The 20,257-nt window shown below is 38.3% G+C and overlaps 1 protein-coding gene across 15 annotated transcripts in view; it reads left to right on the forward strand.

The window, feature by feature from the left end:
• The first annotated feature begins 784 nt into the window (after nucleotides 1-784).
• Nucleotides 785-20,257, forward strand: part of mark2a (MAP/microtubule affinity-regulating kinase 2a) — a 30,174-nt gene continuing 10,701 nt past the window's right edge. For 5 of the 15 annotated variants that reach the window (XM_026195988.1, XM_026195996.1, XM_026195991.1 and 2 more), the window contains exons 1-13: nucleotides 787-1,927; nucleotides 13,046-13,201; nucleotides 14,773-14,826; nucleotides 15,177-15,225; nucleotides 15,514-15,579; nucleotides 16,534-16,604; nucleotides 16,933-16,989; nucleotides 17,119-17,355; nucleotides 17,431-17,550; nucleotides 18,741-18,879; nucleotides 19,271-19,383; nucleotides 19,848-19,968; nucleotides 20,048-20,175. In XM_026195988.1, the coding sequence (XP_026051773.1) occupies nucleotides 1,880-1,927; nucleotides 13,046-13,201; nucleotides 14,773-14,826; nucleotides 15,177-15,225; nucleotides 15,514-15,579; nucleotides 16,534-16,604; nucleotides 16,933-16,989; nucleotides 17,119-17,355; nucleotides 17,431-17,550; nucleotides 18,741-18,879; nucleotides 19,271-19,383; nucleotides 19,848-19,968; nucleotides 20,048-20,175 (1,359 nt within the window). In that variant the 5' untranslated portion in view covers nucleotides 787-1,879. Of the gene's footprint in view, nucleotides 1,928-6,843; nucleotides 7,444-13,045; nucleotides 13,202-14,772; nucleotides 14,827-15,176; nucleotides 15,226-15,513; nucleotides 15,580-16,533; nucleotides 16,605-16,932; nucleotides 16,990-17,118; nucleotides 17,356-17,430; nucleotides 17,551-18,740; nucleotides 18,880-19,270; nucleotides 19,384-19,847; nucleotides 19,969-20,047; nucleotides 20,176-20,257 lie in introns of those variants that run through there. The other 10 variants (XM_026195994.1, XM_026196002.1, XM_026196001.1 and 7 more) reach the window with 6 other exon arrangements.

Raw genomic sequence — 20,257 nt, forward strand, 5'->3', positions numbered from 1 at the left:
AGGAAGATTTTGTCATCATTTACACACACTCATGTTGTTCCGAACCTGTACGATTTTCTTTCTTCTATGGAACTTCAAAGAAGATATTCTGAAGAATGATGTAAATTAGTGGCTACCGTCAACTGTTTGGCTCCCCGCGAAAAAGTAAAATGATTGCCATCAAAAATGTTTTTTAACTAAAACTGTAACTTTTCATTACCAGTAGCTGGTGACAAACCTTTAGGAATTTCTCCTGACAATACAGGTTCACCTGCTACTGCTTTTCTGAGGTGTTATCCTTTTGGTAATGAAAAGTTACAGTTTTAGTTAAAACATTTTTTGATAGCAATCATTTCACTTTTTTCCTGAAAAGAAATTTACAAGAATTTGTAAAAAGAGAATGATCTTTAATTCGACAGTAATCCCAAAGAGGTGTTCTATTTTTTATTGTTACATCCCTGTAAAGACGCACTTATTCTGTTCGTTTTACATTTCTGTTCATTTGCATTTTTACAATAATAAAAAAAAAAACTTTATTTACTTTATTTTTATACTAGTTTTACAAATGAGGACGTCTGCAAAGGGAGGTTTTTGGAGATTTTGTCAGGTTTAGGTCACTTTAGGGCACAAATTTATCCCCAAAATATAGTTAAGTACACACACACACACACACACACACACACACACACACACACACACACACACACACATATATTACATATCGAATATACATAATTTGGTAATTTTAAAACGAGGTGGAAGAAAAGACTTTTATTTTTAAAACTCTAAGTGAGAGCGGCAGAGGAAGTTGATCCACAGACTGGTTTCACATTTCTCTTGAACGCAAACAAGACTGGCGTCCGGCGCTGCTGCGGTACCAGTTGTGACCGCTCGACTCTACAGCTTTTCACGGCTCACGGATGTAATTTGTCGCGTACCACCGACTGGAACCGACCTATTTACAGCCATTAGTAACCGGGCTACGGTTAGGACTTTTTCTTGCAATCATACTGTCAAAATATCTGCGACTTTTTCGAAATCACTCGGCCAGCTAACGCGCGTTAGCAGGTTAGATGTGATTTTGTGAGACGCAGAGAGCCAGTAGTTACACGGGCATCTCCGCGATGATTTTGTGCTCGGAACTTTAGTTAATCACCTCGAGACTACATCAGGTGTTTGATTAGGTTTTGAAACGGACATGTTGACATTTGTATGACGGATCTTTACTCGGAGAAACGCGGATCTGAGCGCTGCTTAGTTGGCTAACTGGAAGGAGCAGCTCGATAACTTGCTGTAAAGTTTTTTTTGTTTGTGTGTGCTAAGCGGAACTTTCGTGTGTCTTTCTTGAGAAGAAGAAAACCTTAAAGACTTAATTTTTGACATTGCAGATGCAGAACAATATACAGCCGAGCATTGGTATTTACGGCTAAATTAGGGACCCTTTTGCCACCCGGCCTAATAAAACTTGGAAGTCCTCGGACTCGATTTTGCACATTTGTGCTGGGAACAATTTTGTTGTATTTCTTCAGCTGACGGGTTCAGTTTAATCCGTCTCTTCCTTATTGCTGTAATTTCCCAGAAAAATCACCAGGTTAATTGTAGAAAATCACATAGGAAGTCGACATTCAATGTTGACACCCGCCGATAGGGTTGTCGAAATTTTTGAAATAAAATTCACGTGCCTTCCGAGACTAGTAAACAAACTATGACTTAATGACGGGACTTTTATAAAAGCTAATCTGTACTGGTTAGGGGACTCACACTGAGCTCAGGGGCTCTTTACAAGCTGGACTCTGGACACTTCTCATCGTGTTGTGCCGATGTCACATTTGATTGAACTGTGAGAGCTGTGAACACGTTCATTTTCAGAAAAAAAAACTGTCAAATCCAACCTCAGAAGATGTCGACCAGGACACCACTGTTACCCCTGATTGACTCCACTGGCCAGGTGAGTCTTAAACCATCTTCAATATATATATATGAATTACCCATCTACTACAAGTTTTTTTGGGGGTTTTGGTTTCCTCGTGTCAGATCATAGCTTAGTTAGCTACAAGTAAATACAGCTTATGATTCTCTGGTTTACCTGTCAACACAAAACCCTTTTCACAGCAAAACGGTATTATAATCGTGTTGTTGTACAAACAGGAAACAACACACCAGTCTTAACTAATAGGTTTCCTCTTTAGCACAAAAAGAAGAGCCTTGTGTTTTCATGAATGCTTGTTTTGAGATGTCAACAGTTTCTTCCATTTCTTTGCCACATTGGCTTCGCTGCGATTTCTTTAGTTAGTGTCTTAAAAGATGTAGTATGTCTCCTGTTTACTTTCTATACTCTTGCAGAAATTTCAATGGTTGGGAAGATATGGTTGCCTTGTTCTGCTTTTGAAGTCAAGTCAGTTTTACTTACAGTAGCTTACACATTGTTTCAAAGTAGCATAATAGAAAATCTTGATAGTTTACATTTTGTGATGATATAAATAATCAGCATGTGTGTAAAGTTAGATACACTTATAATAGTTGGTGGTTGGAGTTTTGTATCTACTAGTCAGACATTTGTGGATGGAGTTGGGTCAGTAGTTTATAAAACCACTCTGTTTATGTAATTGTGCATCAGTTGTCTGTATTATTTTTTTTCATAAGCTTAGGTGTTCATTGAGGTTTAATTGATGCTATTTATTTCATAACCGGTTACACTTGAGATGCAAATGTTCTTGATCTGAGCTTAGATCTTGAAATCATTTGTTTGTCCTGAACCCATAGAACGAACCATAATAGCGCTCTCTAAAATTAATCGCGGTGGCTAGCTGAGCTTGTTTCTGAGGTCAGTTTTAACCAATAAGACTGATCCTCTTTCAGTGACTCCCTGGCAGAGTTGTACCAGCAGTAAGCAGCTTGCAGCTGAAATCGCACGAGTCTGGTTTGGAGACTGTTTGAGTGTATGGTTTGTTTATAGCGGAGATGAAATGTTTGTTGAAATGTGTCTCTTGCCAAGCCATGCCCAGTCTTACTTGTGATTTGCAGTCTGAAAATGTTGGTCAGCGTTTTTCCCTCAAGAACTTTTCATGTGGTTGGAGGGGATCAAACATAATCTGTTTGGCCTGAATGTAGTGTAATGTTTTTTAATCATCTCAGGCTGCTCTCCATGTAAATATTTTTTAGGTCAGATAAAGACTTATTTTATTTACTCTTAAGCAATGCTTGGAGTTGTTTCCGGGCAATTATTTGAGATCCCCAGCCCTGTCAATCTGGACTGGCATTTCCAGTCAGGCATGGTTTGGGGAGTGTCAAGGAGGTGTGTTTTTATTTTGAAATTTTAGTTGAACATTATGCACAATGTGTTTGAAGACTTGCGTAACCAGATACTGGAGGATCTGCAAGGTAATGGGAGAAAATCCTAATCCCAATATTCCCTACCAAACAGATTTTGAATTCTGTCCTCCTTCAGTTGTTTTGGCCTCACAAGTCCTTAGATATTTTCTCATTTGCCTTTCATGTGTTCTAACAGATCACCTGTAGTTTGAGCTTGACACGCTAGTCTCAGTCTCTCTGAAGCGTCATAGTGTTTCACTGATTGGGGGGGGGGGGGTATTCAACTGCCGTCTATTTGTGTACTGGCTGCTACCTCCCTCCTCTTGAAATAGTCACGGTGTGATAAAAATACTGATACTGAGAATACTGAGAAATGACAAGCTGGCTCACACCCCTCCTTTATTCCCCCTCCCCCTCGTGCCAGTCCACCCTGCTGTTTTCCCCAGCGTCTCAGACAGTTGCCCCTCACGCAGAGCCACTGCTTCTCCGTGACCTTCTAGTGTACAGAGCGCTGTCGCTCAGCAACATTCTCACAATCGGTATCCTTTTACCGGGGTGTGTGTTGCATCTTCGGGGTGGTTTTCGTATCCTTGTCAGATATTGGTCATTCACGTGGACCTGACTGTCTTCCTGCAATTCAATAGGATGTGTGCACCATGTGTAGCTGCTCTTCAACCAGTATCACTTCTCTGATAATACGGTGGCAAAATTGCCTCCCGGCCGACTTGTTTGGTTCTGTTTACACATATATATATCATGTCTGTCTGTGTGTGTGTGTGTGTTTATTTTAAACAGTATACTTGTCATTTATTATTCACACTCATCTTGTTCCAAACCTGTACACGTTTCTTTCTTATGTTGAACACAAAAGAATTTCTCAATAAAAAAGTACACAAATTTCGGACTTGCATCCTCGGTAGTTCGCACATTGCGAGTTCGAATCGGGAGTGTGAATCATCAGTCAGCTTGCCTTGGCTACTGCAATTTTCCTTACTGTATATTTACAATGAGACAAAATAATATCATCAAATACCACTGCCTCCTTTCGTTTTCATTTAAACATATTAATAGCTACAGAAATATAGTTCAGGGAAATGAGTATATATACAGGCTACATTACAATGAAAATATTATATCAGTTGCCTCTCTTTATTTTCATTTTTTAACAAATAGATAAATTGAATAAAGACCAAAGATCACCTGTTAGATTTACCCAAAACTAATTGTATTTTATGTTTAACCAAAGAGACATCAGATTCGCCGGCAAATGTCAGGACTAGCCGAGTCGAGACTGCTCTCGGTGGTGACATGAGCACTGATCGCGTGGAGCTGATCGTCTCCGAAATTGGCGATACCCATTTTTATAAATGAACTGCAGATTTGAGTTTTAAACAACTACATTCACGTGAAATCACAATGCTGCGGTAACTCAACCAGTCAGCATGCTCCGTGCCCATGTCCCGTCCCCGAAAGTACTGGACCTTTGAAAAAGTACTATGTCGCGAACTGGGACTTTCTGCGGGCCATTTTTTTTTTACCAGGAACTTTATTTAGATCCTGTTTCCTGCGGTGGAAACACACCTAATACCAGGCCAAAGTCCCTAGTTCCTGGTTAAAGTTCCAGCGGTGGAAATGCGGCTATAGATGGTGAAAAAAAAGATTGTAGCAACACTAGCATGACACCACAGTCAATTTCTGGAGCAATGGCTTTTAGTTAGCTTGGTATGCGTTACATATTGTCCCAATAAAATGAGCCCCTCCTGAATTTGTGTCAGCTCTGACGTCTGTGACCAGCCCTCGCAAACCGGGACATAAACATCAGCAGTGACAAACGATGAGACTAATGTTGCTCAGAACACCCTCCGATTGTCCTCGGAGGAATCAGAGAACCCCAACCGGTTGGGCTGATGACATAATGAAGAGTCTCGAGTCCATGTGAACTGTGAGTCTAGTAGCTGAATAGCCTAAATGAAGGGTTGTGCATTGTAGATGCGGAGCTGGATCATCTGGTCGGTTTTCCCACTGCTGCTAGGTTAAAGGAAATAAAGCTGTTGGACAAAACTGGTTTTTCAAGGAGACAGGTAGAGCTAGTTCATCTGTAGCTCATGAAAGCTGAGTGTTTGTATACTGCCTTCTTTCTTTAGAACCAAAGATGGTTTTAATTGATAAGTATCTGTCCATTTCTAAGGGTTTATTTAGTCTTTGAGCAGGCCTATTCTGTGGCCGAAATAGAGTATTTTTTAGGTGTTTGCTGACGGGTGTGGCACTGATCTGAACCACACTGATTTGTGCCGATGTTGTGAAATCACTGCAGAACTCTTTCCTTTTATCTCATGACACATCAGATGTTACCAGTTGCTATCTTCTAGAGATCCAAAAAAGGGAAGTACCGTGCCCACGTGTAGGACTGTGTGTAATAGATGCAGGCTGTTTCAGCTCAGTCGAGGCATCAAATTAAAATCCATTTGAAGCTGTAAATGTGTGTTTATGCTCATGTAAAAATCATTGGCAGATTTAAGTCGTTCATTGATACGGAGTTGAACAATTACTATACTCTTGGCTGACTTGCAAAATTTCTTCTGTTCCACGGTAATGGTTGGAGAGTCCAGAAAAGTTTAGAAATACCTCACATCACTCATGACAGAAATATACTTGCCTTATCTTCAACATGCTGAGTTTCAGTCTTCCTGAAAAAAAAGTTATTCATGAACTTCTGGGTAAGATAAAAATTAAGGTGACGTGGTAGTTTAATTTTTTTAAATAGACTAAGAGAATGAGAGTGTAATAATAATAATTAAATGTCTTTTAATGTGCACTGTTTTTCTCTATTTTAGTAGTTTAAAGAGAAGTAGACCACGTCAAAAATACTTATCTAACCTGGTTAAGAGGCTTTATAAATCTTATTCATATACATTCATGCATTTTATAAATAATTATATGTTGTTAATTATTATTACTTATTTGTTTGTTTATTGGTTTTTATTATATTTGTTAAACTTGTATTTAAAAAAAATGCCATTAAAATATCGTAGGGTGCAGACATGGCATTAAATAAAAATAAACTACTTCTATTATTAATTAGTAAGTCAAGATTAAATGAATAAAATAAAAAGAGACAATTAAAGTGACTCTGTAGCATAACTTTAACAATTATATTTAAATTGTTTATTAAACTGTTAGGACAAATGAGGATTAATAATGTAATAATAAAAAAACATTTCTGATGATCTTAGAGTTGTGGTGATTTAGTTTTTTCCTTTTTTTTTGGTATACGACCTTTATTTCATAATCAGATTTTTATATATTCCAGTAGTGTAAAATGTCATGTCAACAATTGCTTGTATAACAACTTTAAAGCTATTTCAAATTATGAATTGTTCATATTATTGTTCATATCATATTTATATTATTGTTTATCAACAATCAGAAGAGAAAAGCTAAAATCATCAGTTGTTGTCAATCTAATTCTCCGTTCATGTAGTTCATTCAACATTCTGATCAACACCTTTCATTTAGTCTTGAGATAGCGGAGTCTAACATTCACTTTTGATTACAGTAATCTCCTTAATCTCTTCAATTCTTTTCAAATATAGTGTCTATTCTACATATGTAACCCGGCGATGACATCATTGATCTCTGACTGATTGCTAGTGAGATGTACTGGAGAAACCTTCAGAAGGACTCGGTCTGCAGTTTATCTTCTCCCACTCCGTTCCATTGTCTTGTTTCACAGCTGTCGGGGCATGTCAGCTCTCGTTTCCAGAGAGCTTCTTGAAGGCCTCGGTCTCGCTCCGGCAGCCACTCCTCCTGACAAACACAGACACGTCGCTTCCTGTGCATGACCCGAAACCCAGATCATTTAGGCTTTTTTCTTTTCTGTCTCACTCTCCTCTATTACTGTTCTTCTGGGAATTAGCTCGACTTCCTTCCGTAGTGTGCAAGGAAGCCACTTATCCCAGCTTGTACTCCTGGAGTGGTCAGCATGTGGATCTTATTTTAGGCAGAGACCTCCTGGCCCCTGAAGTCGTCCGTAGGGTTACGGTTACGGTTCGTCCACGGCTATCAACACTGGGCTTTGTTTTGAAACCATTCTGGAGTATCTGTCCTTACTTCTGACAGGAGCCTTTGAGGAGATTAAATTCTTCACAGCAGGTATTTTTATGGGCAACAAAAAATCGAAATACAATTTTATCTGGTGTTTTTAGTATATATATCTTTGAACTGTTTTTTTTTTTTTATAATGTACACACAGACAGGTGAGGTCTTTAGATGTGTGAGAGCTTGTCAGTGTGACCCAGAATGAGTTATAGCCAAGCGTTTTAGCCAAGTTAGTGTATTTTGTCATTCTGTGAGGATTTTTTCCAAGATTTATGTACCGTTTAATGTTATATTTGGACATTTATCTGGATTATCTGCTGTAAGTAGTGCGGTTTTTCATGTTCTCTTTATGTTTTAAGGCATAAACATAAGCAAATACATGAAAAAGAGCCACATCTGTATATGAGTTGGAGGACCGTTCACATAGGACATGTTCTCTGCACTGTTTATTTAATTATTGGTTTATGTTTGGCACTTTTTTTTCCAGCGTCTCAGAGTTTTAGTACACCTTGTCAGGTTAAAAGTGGTTTAACTCTCAAAAACACCTCAAGACTTTTATTATTAATATTGTTGTTTTTAATTAGCTGGTGTTCCTCTACTTAACCACAGCGGGGGCCTGTTAAAATGCCTTAAGTGTGTTGCTTATGTACTTCTATTGTTATTAGTTTCTCAAAGGAAGACAGGTCTCTTCCTTCCTGTTGTATGTGTTAAGTCTAGTCTTTCCTCTCTAAGGTGTTTAATTGTGTAAGAGTGATCATGGTGTGCAGAAAGGTTTGTGTGGTGTTTTCCCTTGCTGCATCGGTGATTAGTGTGTAAATCAGTGGTTGAGCAGCAGTGCTACTGTCCTGAAGGTCAGAGCTGTGTGTTTGTGTGTGCGTTGAGTGTTACGCTCACTGCAGACCCTCGCAGCACATCAGCTCAGCGTGACGTACACTCGCTGCAGTATCATTACACTTCCCTTTAGTCACGAACAACAGGCAAACTTCTTTGTGAGAAGGTGGTTGTCTGTGGGTGAATCTCACAAAGAATGTCTTGGCCACACAATGAAATTATAAAATCTTCAAATCCTTGATGTATGTAATTAAGATTAATTTTAGATCATATTTATAATTTTATACAATGTAAATATAAGATTTGTATAGAATCTAAGAATAATTTGCATAATTTTGTCCATGTATAAATTATTAGTCAGATGATTAATTAATATACAGTGCTGCTTGAAAGTTTGTGAACCCTTTAGAATTTTTTATATTTCTGCGTAAATATGACCCAAAACATAATTAGATTTTTACACAAATCCTGAAGTAGACAAAGAGAATCCAATCAAACAAAGGAGACAAAAATATGTACTTCGTCATTTGTCTGGTGTTAAATATTTGTGAGTGGCAAAAGTATGCAAATCTTTGCTTTCAGTATTTGGCGCGACCGCCTTTTGCAGCAATAACTGCAAGTAATGTTTCTTTAACTGCTTATCTCTCCTGCCCTCCAATGGCTTGTATTAATTTTAGCCCATTCCTCAGTATAGAACCACTTTTTCTTTTTAGGTTTCCTCCTATGAACTGCTTCCTTTTGGTACTTCTACAAAATTTCAATTGGTTTAAGGTCTGGAATGTGACTCAGTCCTTCCAAAACATTAGCTTTGTCCTCCTTTAACCATTCTTTAGAAGAACGACTTGTGTGCTTGAGGTCATTTTCTTGCTGCATGACCCGCTTTCCCTTTAGTTTCAGTTCTCGGAAAGATGTCCTGGCATTTTCATTCAGAATTTGGTGGTATAATTCAGAATTCATTGTTCCATCATTGATGCCAAACCATCCTGGACCAGATGCAGCAATACAGGCCCCAAACCATGATACTACCACCACCGTGTTTCACAGATGGGATAAGGTTCTTATGCAGGAATGCAGTGTTTTCTTTTTCCAAACATTAAAATTCTGCATTTTTCATCAGGCTTGTCCACATGCAGCAAACTGCAGATGGGCAGCAATGTTCTTTTTGGAGAGCAGTGGCTTTCTTCTTGCGCCTCTGTCATTGACACCATGTGTTCTCCTGGTGATGGGCTCATAAACATTAACATTAACCAAGAAATGCCTTTAGTTGCTTAGAAGTTAGTCTGCAGTCCTTTTAAACCTAGTAGAATTTAACGCGTTGTCTTTGTTTGGTGGACCACTCCTGGGGAGGGTACCAGTGGTCTTGAATATATATATTTATATTATGGTGTATATATAATTAGTATATAAACAACATATGTAATAAATGCATTGTGTGTATTTATTAGGGCTGTCAGTCGATTAATTTTTTAAAATCGAATTAATTACAGGGTGCTGTGAATAATTAATCTAATTAATGGGCAAACTAAATTTGGCTCTGTCTATGGTTCTCATTGATTCATTCAAAATGTGAATTCATTCAGAATCTAAACACTGCTGTGTTGCTCCGAGACGAATAACAGTTCTGCTGTTGCTTTATGGTTAATATGTTTGTTGGCAAAATTGAACAAAACGCACAATATTGTTTACATTTTAAAATCACGTTTGCACTTGTGTTTTTTGTGACAAAAACAGCACTTGTGTGATATTGCTCTTGCTGCTGGTGTGATATCGCTTATCATATGACATAAATATGAGACACAAACTCATACGGGGCTTTTTTTTGCAGAGTATCTTGAATTTCTATGGCATAACTGCATTTATAAAGTTGTTGTCCTGCATCATATTTGTCAGCAGTCAACTGTATGAAATGTAAGATGATGTACAGATCTGGGGGCGGGGCCAGTGTGTTAACTGCATTAAAATATTTTAAGTGTTTTGTTTTTTTTCATAACTAATTAAGTTAACGTGTTAAACTGACAGCCCTAGTATTTATATATACATAGTAAATATACACAGTACATATGTAACGAAAACATTTATTTTGGACGTGATTAATGATGATTATTCGCTTGACAGCACTAGCAAATATATTGTACATACACATGGAAAAAAAAGTAACTTGTACTCCATTATGTGCATATGTATCATACAGTTTATAGGTTGTTTATGTAATTCAAATTGACATCTTTGACTGTTGGCTTGCAATCTTTCTGTCTACACTAAATAAAAGGTTTTTCTGCATTATGAGCATTGAGTAATGTTTAAATAGTGCTTAAGAGTTTAGCACTGATGTGCTTTGTAACCACAGTGACTCACAGTGATGGGTGTAAGCAGGAGTGAAGTAACTTCATCTGGCTTCACAAGTGTGTAATGAGGAAGATGCGTCAACTAAATCACAGACTTGTCCAGTGCTTTTTTAGGTGCCTTGAAATTGAGTTTTTGTAGCTGTTTGCTCTCTGTAGACAAAGGGCACTCTTAGCAAACTGACACACAGAGACAAGCCAGACTTCAGCGACGGACGCGTCACATGGACTAATGTGAACATGGTGGCATTAACAGTGTTGTGAAAATGTGCGACAATCTAGACAACAGAGTATCTGTTTTCGTTGAGGTGCTCACCTCACTGGTCAGCAGCCTGTCCTCAGACTGCAACTCTGATGTAAGCTCACAGCACACACACACACACACACACACACACAAATGGGGACAGGCCACAATTGATGCTCTGTTTCCCAATCAACAGAGAGAGAACCAAGTGTACCTCACAACCGTCAAGAGAAATCCCCGTTGTCAAACTGGCTCTCTCATTTTTTCAGCTTCCTCTTCTTTTCCTTGCCTTCTGTGTGTCCTTTGACAAAACTCACAGCATCACACATTAGACATCCTTCTCTTTTCTTATCAACTCTGCTGGTGATGCACTGAAATGGAAATGGCTGAAACTGAAATACTTGGCTGAAATTTTGTACTAGTCTAGGTCTGGAATTTCAAAAATTCTGTTTAATATTATTATTATTATTATTTTTTTTTTATATTTAGGGACATCCATAAAAGTTAAAAGTTGTTGGAGCTGTTTTTGTAATAAAGTACTGTGTAGGTGTAAAAACAGCATAATTATTCAAGTGTTGTTCATTGAAATATTGACTGTAAAAAGACTCATTCGCGTTAGCGCATGGCAGCTGTCATACCTTGGTTTCCTGTTAAATTTGAAAAAGTTTATTTTAATAACAGGTGTAGTGAATTTTGAATACTACGCTTTACACATCAGAAGCCATATACAATGAAGTGTTTTTTTTTGTTTTTTTTGGGAAGGAAATTTATACTTGATTCCACAAAGGATGCATTAAGTTAACCAGAGTGACAGTGAAGAATTTTGCAACAATTTTTTTATTTGAAATAGATGCAGTTTCATTTTATTTATTTATTTTTTACTTTCTGTTCTTCTGAGAATCCTGAATTTTTTTTTATCAAGCTTTACACAAAATTGTAAACCGCATTAAAAATGTTTCTTAAAGACCAAGAGGTTATAAAGTAGTGTTAAGATGTTATGATCATTTGACCAAAGAACATGACACTAAAGACTAAAGATTAATGGCTGCTGAAAAATCAGATTCGCCAGGAATACATTACATTTTACACATTAAAATAGAAAGTTTTATATTTAAAAATTGTATTACTGTTTATTTTTTATTTTTATTCAGATGAGGCTGAGCAAAGAATGTTAAAGGGTTAGTTCACCCAAATATTAAATTTATGTCATTAATGAAAACAGTTTAAGACAGGGGTGCCCAACCCTGTTCCTGGTGATCGACTGTCCTGCAAAGTTTGGCTCCAACCCTAATCAAAATGTCCATGTCTGGAAAGGTAAGAAAAACATCTTCAAAGTAGTCCATGTGACATCAGAGGGTCACAGTTAGAATTTGTTGAAGCATCAAAAATACATTTTGGTCCAAAAATGACGACTTTATTCAGCATTGTCTTCTCTTCCAGGTCTGTTTTGAGTGCAACTGCTGTGACTGTTGATGTATGACGCTATAGCAAATAGCAAAGATAACACGTCAGCAGCTTCACTGCAGTCTTGTGAACGCACTCACAACAGACCCCGGAAGAGAAGACAATGCTGAATAAAGTCGTCATTTTTGGACCAAAATGTATTTTTGATGCTTCAACAAATTCTAACTGACCCTCTGATGTCACATGGACTACTTTGATGTTTTTCTTACCTTTCTGGACATGGACAGTATACCGTACACACAGTTTCAATGGAGGGACGGAAAGCTCTCGGACTAAATCTAAAATATCTTAAACTGTGTTCTGAAGATGAACGGGGGTCTTAAGGGTTTGGAACGACATGAGTCATTGATGACATAATTTTAATATTTGGGTGAATTAACCCTTTAAGTTTGCCATTGGGACTATAATTCACAGCTAGAAAATGCGAAAATGTCATGTGAATATTGACTGCAGTGTGCATCTTTAGGCTTTTAAACATTGTGATGGTCTGTCTCTTTCCCACCAATATGGACTCTTTATCTCTGCCTACCTCTGCATGTCTGCTTAGTGTGAGAATCAGATGGCGACTGGCAACAGTCCTATCCAATCAGAATCACCCGAGCTCTGATAAGGATATTATTAAAGCATTGCCCTGCAAACCTCCCATCTGTGCATTTAGGTTCAACCTTCATAACCGTTCCCAGGTGAAGAACTGTGGTCTGGAGTAGTTAAGAAACAAAAAAACAACAGAAAAAAAAAACACTGGCCTTAAATGTTTTTCTCTTTCCTTTTGCAGTCTCACTCCGACTCAAAGCCCGGGGGGCGCTGCAACATGCCCCACTCCACAGCAGATGAACAGCCCCATATCGGCTGCTACAGGCTCCTGAAAACCATTGGCAAAGGCAACTTCGCCAAGGTCAAACTTGCCAAGCATGTCCTCACTGGTAAAGAGGTGAGGATTGTGTTTACCCCCAAAATCAAGAATGTGACAAGGCAAAAAACCGTAGGCTGTTTGAATGGCAAGTCATTTGTCTGCCTTTCATAATGCAGATGATGATACACATGCTGCTCAGTTGTTAGCTAAAGACTGATGCCTCTGAGATTTTAAAGCAACAGTAGCAGCTATTCACCTGATCCCTTTCAGAGAAAAAAAACTTTGCCTTTGCCGTGCATTAAAGCGTGTACTTCATTGGTGATGACAACCAACATACTTTGTTGAAATAGCTATATAGTGTTTAACAATAATATAATCAAATTGTATTTTTGTTGTCATCGTACTATGATGTGGAGATGCACAATTAATGAACAGATTACTCTGAAAAACATTTAATAATACCTGATGATTTTAGGTATATAATATAATAATTTTTTAATGCAATGTAAAATACTTGCTATTAAAAAATGCAAATAATTAATTACACATCTTGGAAAAACTGAAAGGAGTTCTATTTGTTTAAATACGTTCTCTCACTTTTAAAGTCTGCATGAAATGAAAATTCATGGATTCATGCAGTTCATAGATTTTCTAAATGCACAGTCATGATCTTATTGTGATTCATTCATACACATGCTTCATTACATTTTTTTTTTTTTTTTTATCTAATTGAAATATCTCAAAACATCTCTCTCTTGATGCATGGCAGACGTCCCTAATTGTTTCATCTGATCAAACTTTGCCCAATCAATAACCAATGAATTAAACCTAGTCTCTACCCCTACAATCTTTTATTTATTTTTGATCATCTTTTACACTTGGATGTATGTCACAATGCAAAAGATGAGATCTTTCTCTTCATCAGTTACATCATGACTTTTACATAGTTCGTCCAAAAATTTAAATTGTCATCATTTACTCGCCCTCATGTTTTTTTCAAACCTATATTAGTTTCTTTCTTATGTTGAAAATCAAAAAGAAGATATTTTGAAGAATGTTGATGTTGATTGGTCCCCCATTGACTTCCATAGTATTGTTAGCCTACTATGAAAGTCAGTGGTGACCAACAACTTTTGTGTTCAACGTAAGAACAGAAATTATGCAGATTTTGAATGACATGAGAATGAGTAAATGATTACAGAATTTCCATTTTTAGGTGAACTATTCCTTTAAGGTTCTTTTATACTGTATTTCATAGCAAGTTGAGATGTAGTCTCTGAATCTTCCTATAGCCATTCTTTGTGCACGCTACAGCACAATTAACATTCAGCTGGGCTTGTTTTTAGATCCCTGTGCTTGCTAATGTGAGACTGCATGGTTCTGAGACACTGATAACACACCATGCGTCTCCTAAATGCAGAGAGAGTTTTTAGACCGCTAGAGAAGAGGGGCGAAGGTGAAAACTCTAGGTTCGCGTGTGTGTGCTCACTGCAGGAGCAGCATGCTGTAATCTCAATGCGGCATGGTGAATTGTTTCCTGATGATGTGAGATTGTGATCTGTATGAAGGCAGGCCGAGGCTGATGTGCTCCTGCAGCCTCAGGACTTTTCCCAAGCGCATTTCACTAACCGAACTCTTCTTTCAATCAGGTGGCGGTAAAAATTATAGACAGGACTCAGCTCACCTCCTCAAGTCTTCAAAAGGTGAGTCTGACACTTCCTCTTTAGGTTCAATAGGGACAGAATGCAATTTCAGAAGTAAACTGTAGATTTGTTTTCTTTAACTCTCCCCCCCTGTTAAGTTGTGTCTCTTCCTGTTGCCTCACAACTTTCAAGATGCAAAGCCGTTTCTCTCTAGGGCCCATGGCAGCTAATTATAGACAATTAGACTCAAGTACTTCCTGAAGTAAAGGGCTGGTTAGATGTGGGGTTTGGTGGGGGTAGTTCATAACCACGTTTCACTCGTGCGCACAAGCTTGAAATATTTACACACTGTGAAGGACATCTACATCATTTGTTTACTGCACATTGACGACATCTATCTCCCTTTTCAGCTGTTTCGAGAAGTGAGGATCATGAAGCTCTTGAATCACCCAAATATCGGTGAGCTTAACTGACAGACAAATCACCCTTAAGTCTCTCAGTTTGAATCTCTAGTTTTCCGGTTTTGGCTGTGCCCACTGGGTTTTTTCGCCCATTTTTTTGGGGTTCATTTAATCCTTGTCCAAATGTCAGTGTTTTTCTGTGCTATGGATTTGGTGAGCGTAAAACCTCTTGGGAATAACCCAAATCAAAATGATTTTTTTGTCTTCATCCAGCATACTTGTATTGCATTTAAATAAAGCAAAATGTGTCAAACCATTCTTACAATTCTCTTTTTTCCTCATGTAGTGAAGTTATTTGAAGTGATTGAGACCGATAAGACCCTCTACTTGGTGATGGAGTATGCCAGCGGAGGTCAGAGCTCTCCCCAACCCATTTTAACCTCATATTTCTACCCAGTGTTTTTTCTTTCTCTCTCTGCATTCTGAATGTTCAGCTGTTCTGTAAATGCCTGTGTGGTTTACTGAGACAAGATGTGGCTCTCAGTCTGTAGTTCTGATCACAGTTTCTGTTAAATAGCTGTAATTACTGTATCATAATTTTTAACATTTCAGACCCTGACATGGATGAAAATAGACTGCTGTTCAGCACAGTACAGGCACTGTAGAAATGAATTTATGCGTGAGATTCTTTAAAAGCATTAAGTATTTGATCTCAATCAAATCCAACTGAGATGTTTAATAAAACTTAAAGGGATAGTTCATCCAAAAATAAAAATTCTATAATCAAATCATCCTCAGGTTGTTCCGAACCTGTAATACATTTAATACATACACAGATATTTGAAGAAGATTTTGTCAACTCCCATTGTATTTTTTTGTCCATATTATGCAAAGTCAATGGAAACCAAAACACTCATGTTACCAATGAGTAAATTATTACAGGAATATACATTTTTGGGGTTTAAATTTAAGTAATTCACTGCTTGGATGACTAAATTTATGTAGAAATATATTTTCTTTCTTTGTTTAACAAACATTAAGATGACCATCCGACGACAGCTGCAGAAACATCCACTGCATAGTCCGCATTCCAAAGGAAACAGTGATACACGTATTCTACTTTGTATGCCATGCAAATACCTTGCAGAACTCGACGTGTACACATGTATTTTCAAAATTGAAGTTATTGGCAGCTCTAGTTTCTTTTCAGTCACCTGCGGCTGTTTATTTGTTACGCAAATTATTGCTTTATAGTAAAGCACTAGAGGCTGTGTTTGTACCAAAGCCAGAATTCTAGCTTACCCTCTCAGTTTGTGGAACTGTTTCTTTTCTAACCGTTACTGTTGTTCCCCTTCTTGGTTTACAGGTGAGGTGTTTGATTACCTCGTAGCCCACGGCAGAATGAAAGAGAAAGAGGCTCGAGCCAAATTCAGACAAGTGAGATGCTGCACATTTGCTTATTCACTCCCTTGCCTATATAGGGGCTGTAAACACATCAGTGGTGTTTGGATTTCTCTATTGCATGTACTTCCTTTTCTACTTTTAAAATTTATGATGGTATGGTTGATCCGATCACAAGTAGGAGATTTTCTTTTTCGTCTACTTGTATAAACCTCTTATTAAGTTGCTTATTCAAGGAGTCGCATTTGTTAATGCCTATATGTAAATGGATTGCTGAAGTTCACTCTAAGAAATCATTTTAGAAGTCAGTTTGTGTGCAAGCTAGTGTTGAGATAAAGTACCAGCTTTTTGTGTGTGTTTGTAGATCGTGTCAGCTGTGCAGTACTGTCACCAGAAGTGCATTGTCCACAGAGACCTCAAGGTACACAATATATTTTCACGCTGTATTTTATATACCTTTAACTCTGCCTTTGTGACTGGTCTTCTAGACTGATGCAGATTTGGTCTCATCCCTAAATACATAATCACCAATGATCCTCCCTTATTGCAGGCAGAGAACCTGCTCCTGGATGCAGACATGAACATTAAAATTGCCGATTTCGGCTTCAGTAACGAGTTCACACTGGGCAACAAGCTGGATACTTTTTGTGGCAGCCCTCCTTATGCTGCCCCCGAGCTCTTTCAGGGGAAGAAGTACGATGGGCCGGAGGTGGATGTCTGGAGTCTTGGGGTCATATTATACACACTGGTCAGCGGTTCTTTGCCGTTCGATGGACAGAACTTAAAGGTGAGCATAGAAATAAGTGTCTCTATCAACAGCTTTGTCTTAAATGCTGAATGCTTGTGTTTTTGTGTTCTTAAGGAGTTGCGAGAACGGGTTTTAAGGGGCAAGTACAGGATTCCCTTCTACATGTCGACAGACTGTGAGAACTTACTGAAGAAATTCCTCATACTCAACCCAACCAAGAGAGGGAGCCTTGAGGTTTGTACATTCGCAAATACTTACACAATTTCCTGTCTTGGCTTTTTTTAAAGGGTTAGTTCCCCCAAAAATGAAAATTCTGTCATTAATTACTCACCCTCATGTCATTGCAAACCCATAAGACCTTTGTTCTTCTTTGGAACACACATTAAGATTTTTTTTTTTTTTTATGAAATCCAAGAGCTTTCCAAGCCTACATAGACAGCAATGCAACTGACATGTTCAGTGCCCGTAAAGGTAGTAAGGACATCATTAAAATAGTCCATGTGACATCAGTGGTTCAACTGTAATTTTATGAAACTACGAGAATACTTTATCCGCAATTTATTCTCTTCCATGTCAGTCTACATGCATTCACAACAGTACCACAACAACGCAAGTGCGTGCATTTCTCTGTTTGAAAATAAGGTGCAGCAGATCTCTCTTCTAGGTTGACACATTTTTGTGGTAATTTAGTGTATGTAAGAGAAGAAACAAAGGTCTTTCAGGTCTGGAATGACAAGAGGCTGAGTAATTAATGACAGAATAGTAATTTTTGGGTGAACGAACCCTTTAACTATTGTGTAAAGTCTGGTCTAGATTGCACCCTATCCTAGCCAATAAGATATTGGTGTTTCTTCAATTTTTGGCACTTTGACTCAAAGGTTGGTTTTTATTAATATGGAATATGTATAGATATTATTGTTTTACCCTTTTCCTTTCAATCTTAAATTTATGACCCTGGTCCAGTGGACCATTCTATAATATAACTGTTCAGCAAACCAGAAGGGTAAATAAACTATTTTAGCCATGAACCTCTCAAGGTAAATTAATCCAGGGATCAGTTGTGCCTGCGCACATACCTGGTTAAAATTATAGACTGATATAAACCTTTATTCCTGGAAATTACATAAAAGCCAGGCAATTAGATCTGGTGATTTTAGCCAGCTTTTGCTATTTTTGTGTGCACTGACTAAGACTCTTAGACTCTCCACAAACAACTGTTTGCGGATTGATATGTTTTGTTGGACTGATTCAGCTTTTTAGCACTTTTTAGCACTATGATGTGATGTGATTTTGAAGTGCTGCCCCCAGTTGATTGTCTGTGTATCCTCTTCATAAAGGCCAACTCTTTTTTTTGCTACTTTATACCAGTGGGCCCCACCCCATTTGATCTCTTCACCTTGTACTCATTCCTTTCTTGTGCTCAGCAGCAGATCATGAAGGACCGGTGGATGAACGTGGGCCATGAGGACGAAGAGTTGAAGCCCTACATCGAACCACAACCTGACTACAAGGACCCTAAGAGGACAGGTCAGCACCCCAGCAGTGCAGGGGGTTCGAAGAGAGGTGGGGTAGACGTGGCCCGGGGCTTTGGTGATGGGTGGGGTTTGAGACTGATATGGATTATGGTTGGGTAACAAATCTTTGGTGATGGGACTGAGTCTAAATTACATACATCAGCTCATTTGAGCTCAGCTCTTAATTTGTGAGTTAAAACAACAATTCATGTCTGTCCTGCTTTGTAACACTTTCCTGTTTTCTTTTCTCTCTGTGGTTTGGGGTTGTGCATGCTTATTGTTTTCTTTTATTTTGATAGTAGTTACTTTCAAAATGGATATATTTAGTTGTGTTGCTTATACTTTGAGGTTAGTGTTGTGTAATAAAATATAAACTATTAAAGGTTTGATGCATTGTAGTTCTTAATAATGATATTTTATTAATTGGTCTCTCTCCTCAGAAATTATGCTACGGATGGGGTACTCTCTAGATGAGATAGAAGACTCCCTGATCAACCAAAAATACAATGATGTCATGGCAACTTACTTATTACTGGACTATAGGAACTCGGAGGTGCGTTACTCTAAAGTATGGGTTGCACCGACTATTTGACTAGTCGACTTCAGTGCTCTGCTAAGAAGCTTTAAGCTTGACGTCGACTAGTCTCTGGTCCTATAGAGGGCATAACCGGATAAGAAATCTTTGAAGGACTTTCACATTTATGCTCCGTTTCCAAGCATTTAAAATGACAAATAAATGCATACTCCTAAAGCGCTCCACAAGACATGTGATTATATTACTGGATGATCGAAATTGAATGGGAGAATGCTCATTTTAAACCGCTTATTGTACAGGTTAAGTTAATCGTCGTTATAATCAAATGTGCTGCTGTGCTTTAATGCAAACACAGGCTACAGACAATAGTGCGTACATAACACACGTTACTGTATTTTTTTATTATTTTTTATTATGGCAGTTGTTTTAACCATAGTAGTGTAATAATGCAAATTTAACCCTATTTTCTTTCTCTTTCCTAGCTGGATGAACTATCAATAAAGCCCCGCCTAGGCACTGACCTCACAAACAACACCCAATCACCTTCTCACAAGGGACAACGCAATACCTCCAATCAGAAGTCCCGCAGATCCACAGACCAAAGTACAGCATCGTTCTGCTGCTCATTAGCCACCATAAGCACTGACCATACGCACTCACATGTTTTCCCTCTACACTGCAGGCTCCTCCGTTTCCACCAAGCGTCCTCAGGGCGACAGTAAGCACATCACTGGTTCAGGCAGCTCCAGTAAAGTCCCTCCCAGCCCGCTGATCTCCGCAGACCAGAAGAAAACTCCTACCCCTTCCACTGTGAGTACAAAGCCCCATGAGGAACTGATCACTGATACACAACACAGTTGTGATCTCACGTCACTGATCTCTCTGTGTGCTC

Source organism: Carassius auratus, chromosome 21 (assembly GCF_003368295.1).
Source record: "Carassius auratus strain Wakin chromosome 21, ASM336829v1, whole genome shotgun sequence".
Lineage (NCBI taxonomy): Eukaryota > Metazoa > Chordata > Actinopteri > Cypriniformes > Cyprinidae > Carassius > Carassius auratus.